General features: G+C 33.0%; 1 protein-coding gene across 2 annotated transcripts in view; it reads right to left on the minus strand.

Moving 5' to 3' along the window:
- The window catches only part of LOC127702551 (E3 ubiquitin-protein ligase rnf213-alpha-like), a 151,314-nt gene that overhangs the window by 49,406 nt on the left and 88,492 nt on the right, over positions 1-13,416 (minus strand). For both annotated transcript variants that reach the window (XM_052206794.1, XM_052206793.1), the window contains exons 59-66: positions 9,234-9,606; positions 8,613-8,757; positions 7,333-7,673; positions 6,908-7,074; positions 6,076-6,297; positions 5,198-5,409; positions 3,776-3,878; positions 2,169-2,269 (exon numbers count right to left, since the gene is read on the minus strand). In XM_052206794.1, coding sequence (XP_052062754.1) covers positions 2,169-2,269; positions 3,776-3,878; positions 5,198-5,409; positions 6,076-6,297; positions 6,908-7,074; positions 7,333-7,673; positions 8,613-8,757; positions 9,234-9,606 — 1,664 coding nt within the window. The remainder of the gene's footprint in view (positions 1-2,168; positions 2,270-3,775; positions 3,879-5,197; positions 5,410-6,075; positions 6,298-6,907; positions 7,075-7,332; positions 7,674-8,612; positions 8,758-9,233; positions 9,607-13,416) is intronic.

Consider the following 13,416-nt stretch of genomic DNA (forward strand, 5'->3'; position numbering starts at 1 on the left):
TATTCGAATTCATTTATAAATATTCTTATTTGAAGAATTATTTTAAAATCTAAGGAAATTTTTTTAAAACTGAATGGTCATTTACAATAATATCTACAAAGCGTAATTAAATAGGATGTTGTTCCATACACGCTTACATGTTTGACCTCGTTTACCTGATCACCTTTATGTTCATTGTTATGCATCATCAATTCTATTGATTAAGACAAGCTAAGGTCTCTCATCAAAGATAATTACCTGTAATCAGTGAATGATTTATGGCTTCAATATTACTTATTGAAGGGATAATTGTTTGACAGCTTGTTGTTTTTTAAATGAAAGAACAATTTTTTTTTCTACTTTTTATTGATGTACCAAGCCGTGCATTTGTGTACCCAGAGGATTAGACTAACTGAGACACTTCAAAGTATGAAATATGCTGCATCTGTTTAATTAAACCCAAATATGACCGAAATATCTTTGTGAAATAGATTGCCACAATTATAAACTATAATGCCCAAACGGACATTTTTACCGATCAATAGTTGGTAAAAAAAAGTGATATGACCGTTTTATGAAAATGCCTTGAATAACAAAAAGTGGCAAACCTATGATATTTGACCGTTTGAGGCTGAGAGCCGCCGGACTTTTTATATAAATTTCGGTCAAGTCCGGAATATATGACCGTTTTGGAAGCCATGGTTCTATAGTAAACCCCTCCCTTCTTCAGGCCCCTCCAAATACCCTTAAATAGACCCCAATGCACAAACAAAAGATTAATGGCTCCGCTAGACATGTTAGTCTAATATTTTATGAAACCCTTAGTAATCTGACAAACGGTCAAAGATGTCTTCTTAGACGGTTTGAGTGGATTCGGTCCGACTTGTCTCGGGGTCGAGTTGTCCACATCACTTAAAACATCCCATCAACGTCGATTTCCGCATCTGTTTCATGACCTTGTTTCATTCATAAAATAACCACCTTATTTGGCAAGATAAGTTAAAAATTACTGCCCACTTATATAACTTTATTTCCTCTATCATAGAGATTTGTTGTACATGAACAATATTCCTGAGCATTTTGCCCTTTGGGAAGTATAAACGACTTGTAATTACCGATTTTCGGCGATGAAATATTTCATACAATTGTTCCTTGACATCGTAGCCAAAAGCACAGGGGATAATAAACTACGTACGGATTTCTATTGAGCACTACTTCCTATGTGCAACTTCAAAAGTTTTGGGTAGTTCGACGATCATTTAAGGTTTTTCTGGTCCTATTTTTTGCATTCCAGAAATAAAAGTATTAAAAAAATGTCCAATTAGTTATAAATAACATAATAGCCAGCTAGATAATAACAATGGCACGTATTTCAGCATTTATTGGGTAGAACACAAATCTAGGGTGCTCGCATAAGGCAGCTTAACTGCCTAAAAGATGTTTATTCATAATTTTTCAGCATCAAATAAGAAAACATTTGACGTAACAGATGAGAAATGAAGAAGAGAGGGAAAAGATATCAGAGGGACATTCAAACTCAAAAGTCCAAAACAAATTGACAATGGCAAAAAACGAAAAACGACAAAAGGACAAACACCAGAACATAAAGCACAACATAAAAAACTAAAGACTGAGCAACACGAACCCCACCAAAAACCGGGGGTTATCTCAGGTTTTCTCATGCAAGTACAAAGCCATTAATTAGACTTATTCGGTAGGTCACATTTGAGGAAAATAGGACAGGATTGTCAGTACAACATATGGAACATATCCATCATCATCTGTGAAACAGATATTCCATAATGGTCAATCAACTTGTGATGGTGTCCGTAAAATTTTCGAAGGGATGATTTCAACTTCACCACTTTGAACTATTGATGACTTTCACATTCATGCATTTTCTAGTATATTTCCAATGTCACAATGCTTATGTTATCACATCACAGAAAGAGTTAATTGTTCAATGATGTCATTAATGCTGATTAGTCAAGGTTCAACAAGCGAAACAAATTCATAAATTGGAAACTCGAAATTGGTCTGTTTAAATAATGAACCACAGTGGTTGGCGTGGGTGGTGTGGATTGTTTCTATATTCAATATCTTTGTTAATTCCTGTTACACCTTAATGTATTATTCATAACATATTTCCTTTTTAAAGTTAACAAAAAATACAATAGGTTGATTCTTACCCAAAACATTGTGTCACAACATCTTTGTTGCAGTGTTTTATAAACTTTTCCACTTTTTCAAGACTTTTCAAATCTTTCATGTCTGCCCCTTCTCTAAGTGTCTGTTCAAAATAAAAATATACTATTAACATCAATTTGATAATTTTCTATTATTTAAGTATTCATATCAATCTAAAAGTACTCTTGATTCTTTTATTTTTGTACCAACTTATTTTCCCTGGGTAAAAAGAAAAGTTGTAATTTAGTAAACAATTGATTTCAAGGTTTTGACCAATTTTTCACATATGCCTATAATGAAATTATATTTCATTAAATACTTAATTATTTTTGGTTCACCTTTATCTTTGAAATCTAAGAAACTCAATTAATCGCCCCATAAATAATAATGTATCCACTATATAAAACAAGTTTCAATTTCATTCATAAACATTTTGACCCACAAAAACCTTATTCAGAAACATTGAACAAGCATAGAAATGCATAAACTATGAGATACAAGCTATATCAATATCCCCTTGGTTCCGGTTTGTACTAGATTCAATTTCAAAAATTTATGCATATTTCCAGCATGCAAACTATTCTATTTATTATTTAGCAATATAATACAGATGTAACAAAAAGTAAGCATATAATATTCTGTCTTATTGAACTAGTGCAAATATTGCTCAACATTATTGATGACATCAGTGACAAAAATATGTTTTAAACTGTTTTTCAAGCATTGCTATACAATAAAACATGTTTAACCCACCACATTTTTGCACCTGTCCCAAGTCAGGAGCCTCTGGCCTTTGTTAGTCTTGTATCATTTTTAATTTTAGTTTCTTGTGTATAATTTGTAGTTTAGTATGACGTCCATTATCACTGAACTAGTATACATATTTGTTTAGGGGCCAGCTGAAGGACACCTCCGGGTGTGGGAGTATCTCGCTGCATTGAAGACCCATTGGTGGCCTTCGGCTGTTGTCTGCTCTATGGTCGGGTTGTTGTCTCTTTGACACATTCCCCATTTCCATTCTCAATTTTATTATCGTATAAATAATGGTGAATATTATCCCTCGTAGAATATTTATTGCACTTGCAAACTCATACAATATCAAAATCTCCTTTGGGCAATATTCACCAATATTCATGCAATTACCGTTTAACATTATATATATAGATTCTACCACTGCATCGAGTGTGATACTATATTTATCCACTCGAGACAGTTAAATTTTCAAATTTAAAACGCGAGGCTTGCCGAGCGTTTTAAATATTTAAAATTTAACTGTCAAGAGCGGATAAATATCCTATTACACGAGATTTGGTGGTGGAATCTGTTTCTCTAATGATTTTCAAACAATATGCAGGCATACTTATTCCGTCTTTTCGGATGATCTGTAAAAAGATGTGTTCTTTCTATGTGAAGTCATCAGGCATGGTCACCTTTTTTCATGCCGTCACAATAGGAAATTCAGAGGAAAGCAAGTAAATTCGACGTCATAATCGGATTTTAACCAATGAAGAACTGAGATCAAACAAACCACACGTTGATTAAATTTTTTTATACAATGGGTGCAGAAAGGGATAAATTGACGAAGAATTAGAGAAACATATATACTCACTCCCCAGAATGGCATACATCTTTTGATACTAATCTCATCTTTATCCGTAGTACAAACATGTTCTATAAATAACTTCACTACAACCACCCTGGTCCACTGGTATCTTTAAAAAAATCAATAAGAATTGATATACATTTAAATATGTTGGAAGAAATATTAACTTTTACACACAGAGGTTAAAATATTTTAGCAACTAGAACTAAAGAGATGATGAAGCTAGACATTGGAAGTGATTTGTGTGTACTGTGTTGCTGTCAAGAGACACAACAATTTAGAGAGGTGAAGTGTTATATCCCATGTGCTGCTATAGTAAAATTTATTTCCCTAATGATTTCAGTAGTTATATGGCAAAATTTACAGAATTTGGTTCTGACTTTAGTGCAAGTCATTAATAGTTATTATGGTCTATGACGTATACCATATAACAGGATTTCTAACATGACGTTCTTCAAACGCTTTGAGTACACACCCGTGGTAAAATATGAATATATTGTTTGGGCTGTTCCAATCGTACTCCCGCGTCATATGTTTTTTTATGAATGAGCTACCCAACTTCATAGAACGATGACGTAGGAATATAAGCATTTTACGGGGAAATACACGCTTGTGAAACCGAAAATCATCACAACAAGGAAACGTAAACAAACGATGCAAAAATGTGTTATATAAGCCATTTTTGTATACATATAAGACATATAAGTACAATTATCAATTAGATTCATCCAAACCTATCTAAATATGTTATTGTAAATAGTTTAAGCATGTCATTTATTCAGTTTGCTCCGGTCTTTTACGTCAATTTAATAGTGCTTTTATTTATGGGAACGGCAAATAATGCCTTCATCTAGAGTGCTTCGATCCAAAACAATTGCCGTATTTGTCCTATTAGAATCGAAATAATTCATGGGGGCTTGAATATATCGAGATTTTACCACGGGTTGTCCCTTTATGCCGATATTTTACCCCTGGCTATCGCTCAGGGTAAAATATTTGTCATAAAGGGCCAACCCGTGGTAAAATCACGATATATTCAAGCCCCCATGAATTATTTCTTAAACATAGGGCTAATCAGATTTAGAAATATGGTTTGGATAATTGAAATGTTTATCCAATTTATTATTTTTAGTAACAATAAATACAATGTAGGATTTCAGTTGGGTCATCAACCACAGTTTTTAGAAAGTTTTTGAATCAAGATCAAGATTGTACATTTGTATTGGTATGAAGATCAAGACTACTTTTGTACTTGTAAGAAGATCAAGAGAAAACTGTTGTACTGGTATGAGGATCAGGTCTGTTTTTTTGTATTTCTATGATGATCAAGATAATACTTTTGTACTGACATGGAGATCAATATGGTACTTTTGTTCTTGTATCATGGTCTAGTCTACTATAGTACCAATGAGTAGAGAACTAATATACCTAGCATTTTCGATTCCTTTCTGACAACGATCCCCATAATGATATTCTCTATTCTCTACATCCTGCATAAAATGTCCAATAATTCTTTCTACCACTGGCCGATAATCACAGACTCGTCGTAGCCATTTTGTCCTAGTTTCTATTTTGTTTAAGTCATCTCTGTTGGGTTCCAGATTATCAACTAACATATGTAATGCAAGGACATCCAATGTCTGTAAAAAGATAATACAAGATAACGATAGCAGGAATTACAAACAAGAATGTGTCCATAGTACATGGGAGCCCCACTCGCACTATAATTTTCTATGTTCAGTGGACCATGAAATTGGGGCCAAAACTCTAATTTGGCATTAGGATTAGAAAGATCATATCATAGGAAACATGTGTACTAAGTTTCAAGTTGATTGGACTTCAACTTCATCAAAAACTACCATGACCAAAAACTTTAAACTGAAGCGGGACAGATGGACAGACAGACGGACGAACAGACCGAAAAACATTATGCCCCTAGGTGGGGCATAAAAATATTGGACTATACAACAGACCACACCAACACCCAACTATATATATATTTAATATATTATGCATTAACTTGCAATTGTTTAAAAAAAATTAACATTAATACAGTCTATTTTTAATACAACAATAAACTGCTGCATAGAACCGATTCATATAGACTGCTTGGTTTGACAACAAATTTAGTTCTGTACACTTTTCTTATTTCGTAGCTGCTTTCTGTTTTCGAAATCTGTTACTGCCTTGTTGCCTTTTGTTTTAAAAATCTCCTACTAAATCATTTTTTAACTGACAGTGAGAAAATATACCAAAGAAAATTTACATTTAAAATAACTAAGCAGGTACTTTTAGAAAAAACTTACAAGTTCGTCTTCAGTCACTAAGTAGAAGGATGATTGGTTCTGCTGGAATTCCAACGTCTTTTGACTACATCCTGGCCACACATGAACAATGTGTGAAAAGTTTTTAAACCTTGTATTTTGTAGTATAAAAGTCATGTGACAGCCTAATATGGAGGGTAACAATCTTCCAAATTCTCCTCTCAGTAGATGCTTACAACCTACTATCAAACTCTCACAAATTAGCTGAAAAAAATCATGTTAATTACACACTACAGAAAATATCAAAAACATAATTTACGACAATTCTATATAAGGTACAAGTAAATATTCAACTCATATTATCTTCAACAAAAACAACTGGATAAGATTGATGGGATGGATGTGTATAGGAATGAGTAAAACGATGTCAAAAGATCAGTGCTTTTCTACTATCCATATCAAAATTTAAACACTGATCAGCTTCTTCATCAGTGTTAAATTCTCTTTAAATCATCATAAAACAATATGGAACTTTATATAACACAACTATTCTTACCATTATTTTAAAAGAAATATGAAACGTCAAGTAAGAAACTCAATCATTACTATATATACAATAAATTTGTTATAGAAATTCTTTCAGCTTCACCAAATATTTCAATAAATCATCTATTGTGGATTAATTATTATTCGTGGGATTTCATGGTTATAAATTTTAATGAGCAAAGAAGTATAACTTTTCTATAGGCTTCTGTGCATACTTTAGCAAATCCACGAAATCAAATATTCATGAAAATACAGTTTTTTCTCAATCCACAAAAATTGGTATTCATGAAAATAAATGGATCCACAGAGTATTTATTGGATACATTACATTGCATTCTGGGTCCGACTGTACAGGATGAACCATGTAGACAAAATCCTGTATGTAAGCTTTTAGAACTTGGTGGATGTAAGTTCCCTCAATACCTGACAGAAGTATACCTAATGGTAATGACTGGAAAATATCTGAGGCTTTCAATACCACATCAAAATCACTATCTGTAAAACAATAGGATATCATTTCAGCTAAAGCATGCCAAGTAAATTATTTTACACACTTATATGATATGAATAGAATTCATCATTTCTTGAGTTTTACAAACTATTTAATATTATCTGTTTTTGTGAATACCAAAAATTTAGATTTTTCAATTCTTTGGAACTTGCATGATCAATATTGGCAACTTCATCTTAAAAATCTTAATTTCACTGAAAAATATGTGAAAGGGAAAGATTCTTTTATATGCAAAGTTTTACCTGAAACTTCTTTTGTTTCCATAGAATTTCTTAAAACATCCTCTATCTGTCCAAAAATGATCCAGGAGAATGGCATCTTGGCAGAGAATACCCTTCCATCTACAGATGTTGTTTTGACAGTTATTTCCTGCAGTTCTTGTAGACGTGTAGGAGATACCATTAAAGAATATTTCAATTGGGTTAGTTCTGGATCATTCAGGATTTGTAACCAAATGGCAACTTGCCAATCTTGGTCACTTGAGTTTTCTAAAATGTCTAAATTTCTATTCGTATCCATGAAAGCAATGATTCCAGCCAAAACAGGAATTACTTTCGCCTCTAAACATTGAACAGCAAAGTTTCTACAAAATAAAAGACAATTTTTAACAAAACATTCCCATACCATTGAAAAGGCCATATAAAACAAATGTTCTGATTCTTACTTGAATCACCCGAATAGGAAAAATAAACAGCTAGGTGTAGTTATTTTAAACAATAAAATGTAAAGATATGTTCATATATTTGAAATTCCAACTCCCTTTATCTATACCCCCACTTTTGCTTTTGAGTGAAAGGAAAAACATAAATCAAAATAAAAGTTAAAGTGATACAAAAAGTAGATAAGAACACGGTTTAGCTTACCAATATTTAGCTAGATAAAAAATATCAAGAACTTTTATTCTTCCGTTACTGAAAAAAATGCAACAATTTCTTATATGTATGGATGTTTGCTTTTTTTGGGGTACTTAATGCCACTTATAGCGACTTTGGCTATTTCATGGCGCCACTTTTTATTGATAAAGGAAGCCAGAGAACAAGGGGAGGACTTGTCAATTAAGATCTGAGTCAAGCACACCATGTCACACATAACTGCTTTACTACAAATATGAAGTTTGGTAAAAAATATCATGAAGCTCTGGGCTCAGTACTTAAAGTACAAAACTTGTATTTTAAATAAACACAAATACTGTGGATTCATTTATTTTCGTGGGTACCAATTTTCGTGGATTCAGGAATTCTTGCATTTTTACGGATATTTGATTTCGTGGTTTTGCAAAAGTCTGCATACATGACTATAGGAAATTTGTAATTCGTTGAACATTTAATTTCGTGGATCACCTGTAACAATGAAGTCCACGAAAATTGGTATCCCACGAATATTAATGAATCCACAGTACAGTATTTTGATTGGTTGATTTCTGAGTCTGAGTACAATAATCGTGCTAGAAATTATTATGACAACAAAGCCTGATTTGTAGTTCCTGAGAAAAATGTAAAAAACATGTGCCAAATCCACCAACCTGAATGTACCAGCTCTGTTCAAGTTTTCTGGTTTAGTAGCTTCTGTAGTCAACCAGTTCCTGATTTGTCTCCCAATATTCTGCTCTTTTTCTTTAAGAATACCTGTCATATGTTTTGCTATTCCTGACAGTACTGTCATTTGACCTGAAATAAAAACATAGGAATTAAATCCTTACACATACTTGACAGGGAATATGTTTTTATTGCTTTATTCATCTCAAAGTAATGAGGCCTTCAACACAAATTGGAACAAAGGATACTCCAAGACAGTCACTTTCAGGTTTAAGCAGATTCTTTGCTAGATGTGGATAAATCCACGCCTGTGCATTAGAGACTGACACATGTAAGTAATACCTTTCACTCTATTATTTGGTTAGATTTCTTTATCTATTTCCAATTCAAATTTTATTGACACCTCTGTTAATATTAAAGAAATTAAAAAAATCTAATGTCAAGATGAGGTACAAATTACACAACACAGGTTATACAGAGCAACTACCTTGCATCAAGTACAATATCAGATAAATAAGACCAGCCAGGATGATATTTGGACACTTTCTTTTCAAATTTGTATTTTAATGAATTCCAAATGCTATTCAAAATCAAAGCTTATAAATTACCTTCTTCAACCTGCATCCAGTTAAGTATAATCTTTAGTCTGTCTACAGCTCTAGTTTCATCTGACTTTGGATCTTTTACATTTCCCAAGGCTGGTTGTATACATTTCTTAATCAAATAATCAATTTTAAACTGTTTCTTTGTTTCAGCTTTTTCTTCTATATATATGTCCATTAAATCTATTTCTTCATTTGTTTCCATTGTCTCTATGTCTCGGTCCTCCTGATCTCTCTCTATTTCCATATCGACCTCAGATTGGTCCTTGGTTACATCTAACAATGCACTGACAGATTTCCCAGACATTTCTGCAACTGATGGAATATCTTGAGGAGCAGGATGGATATCATCAATGTGAACTGAGTGCCATAAACCACACTGCAATGAATAAACCCCATTGATATGAATAAACCACATTGAAATAATAAACCACAATGAAATAAAGAATAAACCACATTGAAATAAATAAATCACACTGTAATGAATAAACCACAATGAAATAAATAAACCACACTCCAATGAATAAACCACAATGAAATAAATAAATCATACTGTAATTAATAAACTGTTATCACAGAAATATGTCTCGCCTTTTTGTAATTTTGATAATACAAATGTTGAAATTAAAATAGCAATACTTTAACATGTAAGTTATGCAAATATTCAAAGTCGATGAACCATGAGTGAAGGTATATGACTAAACAATCTCCATGGAATGAGATGTGCCAATGCTAATACAACTGCATACCAAATACCATTGACTGATTAAAAGTCGTTCCCTTTAAACAAACCTAAACACAAACATTAACTTGTAAACTATGTAAAAGTTTCAAAGTCAATGAACCATGATCAGGGGTGGGGCTATATAATCTCCATGGAAACGATACTTGCAAATGCCAATAAATTTGCATACCAAAAATCATTGACTTAACATTAGCAGTTCATCTTAAACTGATCTAATCACAAACTAATACATGTAAACTAAGAAAAAGTTTCAAAGTCTATAGACCATGACTAAGGAGGTGGAGCCAAATAATCTCCATGGAAATGAGATATGCCAATGCTTATACAACTGCATACCAAATATCATTGACCTACCACTAGTGGTTCCCCATAAACTGACCTAATCACAAACTAATACATGTAAACTATGAAAAGTTTCAATGTCAATAGACCTTGACTGAGGGGGCGGGGCCAAATAATCTCCATGGTAATGAGATGTGCCAATGCTAAAACAACTGCATACCAAATATTATTGACCTACCACTAGTGGTTCACCATGAACTAGACCTAATCACAAACTAATACATTGTTGACGCCGCCGCCACCGACGCCGGAAACAGCATACCTTTGTCTCGCTTTTTGACTCCGTCAAGGCGAGACAATAAACCACATTGAAATAATTAAATCACACTGTAATGAATAAACCACAATGAAATAAATAAACCACACTCCAATGAATAAACCACAACGAAATAAATAAATCACACTGTAATGAATAAACCACAATGAAATAAATAAATCACACTCCAATGAATAAACCACAATGAAATAAAAAAAATCCCATTGAAATGAATAAACCCTACTGAAATAACAAGAGGCTCTCAAGAGCCTGAATCGCTCACCTTTATTTCAGAGGAGAATATTTTTAAATGTTAGCAAACTTGAACTAATTGTGTAAAATTGTCTTTAAAGGGCAATAACTCCTTAAGGGGTCAATTGACAATTTTGGTCATATTAACTTTTTTGTAGATCTTACTTTGCTGAACATTATTGCTGCTTACAGTTTATATATATCTATAATAATATTCAAAATAATAACAAAAAACTGCAAAATTTTGTTAAAACTACCAATTCGGTGGCAGCAACCCAACAATGGGTTGTTCGATTCGTCTGATAATTTCAAAGCCGATAGATCTTGACCAATTAAACAATTTTACCCCATGTCACATTTGCTCTAAAAGATTAAGTTTTTGAGATATAAGCCAAAAACTGCATTTGACTCTTATGTTCTATTTTTAGCCATGGCGGCCATGTTTGTCGATTAATACAAACTTCGGACACAATTTATAAACAAGATACCCTAAGGAACATTTAGTTAAAGTTTGAAGGTAATTGGCCCAGTAGTTTCAGAGGAGAAGATTTTTAAATGTTAGCAAACTTGATGAACAAATTGTGTAAAATTGTCTTTAAAGGGCAATAACTCCTTAAGGGGTCAATTGACAATTATGGTCATATTAACTTTTTTGTAGATCTTACTTTGCTGAACATTATTGCTGCTTACAGTTTATATATATCTATAATAATATTCAAAATAATAACAAAAAACTGCAAAATTTTGTTAAAACTACCAATTCAGTGGCAGCAACCCAACAATGGGTTGTTCGATTCGTCTGAAAATTTCAGGGCCGATAGATCTTGACCAATTTAACAATTTTACCCCATGTCACATTTGCTCTAAAAGATTTAGTTTTTGAGATATAAGCCAAAAACTGCATTTGACCCTTATGTTCTATTTTTAGCCATGGCAGCCATGTTTGTCGATGGATACAAACTTCGGATACAATTTATAAACAAGATACCCTAAGCAACATTTATTTAAAGTTTGAAGGTAATTGGCCCAGTAGTTTCAGAGGAGAAGATTTTCAAATGTTAGCAAACTTGACGAACAAATTGTGTAAAATTGTCTTTAAAGGGCAATAACTCCTTAAGGGGTCAATTGACAATTATGGTCATATTAACTTTTTTGTAGATCTTTCTTTGCTGAACATTATTGCTGCTTACAGTTTATATATATCTATAATAATATTCAAAATAATAACAAAACTAGAGGCTCTAAAGAGCCTGTGTCGCTCACCTTGGTCTATGTGCATATTAAACAAAGGACACAGATGGATTCATGACAAATTTGTGTTTTGGTGATGGTGATGTGTTTGTAGATCTTACTTTACTGAACATTCTTGCTCCTTACTATTATCTCTATCTATAATGAACTTGGCCCGGAAGTTACAGTGGAAAATATTTTGTAAAAAATTACAAAAATTTACAAAATTTATGAAAATTGTAAAAAATTTACTATAAAGGGCAATAACTCCTTAAGGGGTCAATTGACAATTTTGGTCATGTGACTTATTTGTAGATCTAACTTTGCTGTACATTATTGCTGTTTACAGTTTATCTCTATCTATAATAATATTCAAGATAATAACCAAAAGCTGCAAAATTTTTTTAAAATTACCAATTCAGGGGCAGCAATCCAACAACGTGTTGCCTGATTGGTCTGAAAATTACAGGGCAGATAGATCTTGACCTAATGAACAATTTTATCCTCATCAGATTTGCTCTAAATGCTTTGGTTTCAGAGATATGAGCCAAAAACTGCATTTCAACCTATGTACTATTTTTTAGCCATGTCGGCCATCTTGGTTCGTGGGCGGGGTCATCGGACACATTTTTTTAAACTAAATACCCTAATGATGATTGTGGACAAGTTTGGTTAAATTTGTCTTAGTAGTTTCAGAGGAGAAGATTTTTGTAAAAGATTACAAAAATTTACGAAAAATGGTTAAAAATTGACTATATAGGGCAATAACTCCTTAAGGGGTCAACTGACCATTTTGGTCAAATTGACTTATTTGTAGATCTTACTTTGCTGAACATTATTGCTGTTTACAGTTTATCTCTATCTATAATAATATTCAAGATAATAACCAAAAACGGCAAAATTTCCTTAAAATTACCAATTCAGGGGCAGCAACCCAACAACGGGTTGTCTGATTCATCTGAAAATTTCAGGGCAGATAGATCTTGACCTGATAAACAATTTTACCCCATGTCAGATTTGCTCTAAATGCTTTGGTTTCAGAGATATAAGCCAAAATCTACATTTTACCCCTATGTTCTATTTTTAGCCATGGCGGCCATCTTGGTTGGTTGGACACATTTTTTAAACTAGATACCCCAATGATGATTGTGACCAAGTTTGGTCAAATTTGGCCCAGTAGTTTCAGAGGAGAAGATTTTTGTAAAAGTAAACGACGACGGACAACGACGACGGACGACGGACGCCAAGTGATGAGAAAAGCTCACTCGGCCCTTTGGACCAGGTGAGCTAAAAATGCTAAATTTTGTTAAAACTACCAATTCGGTGGCAGCAACCCAACAATGGGTTGTTCGATTCGTCTGAAA

This window comes from Mytilus californianus, unplaced genomic scaffold, assembly GCF_021869535.1.
Source record: "Mytilus californianus isolate M0D057914Y unplaced genomic scaffold, xbMytCali1.0.p SCAF_5, whole genome shotgun sequence".
Lineage (NCBI taxonomy): Eukaryota > Metazoa > Mollusca > Bivalvia > Mytilida > Mytilidae > Mytilus > Mytilus californianus.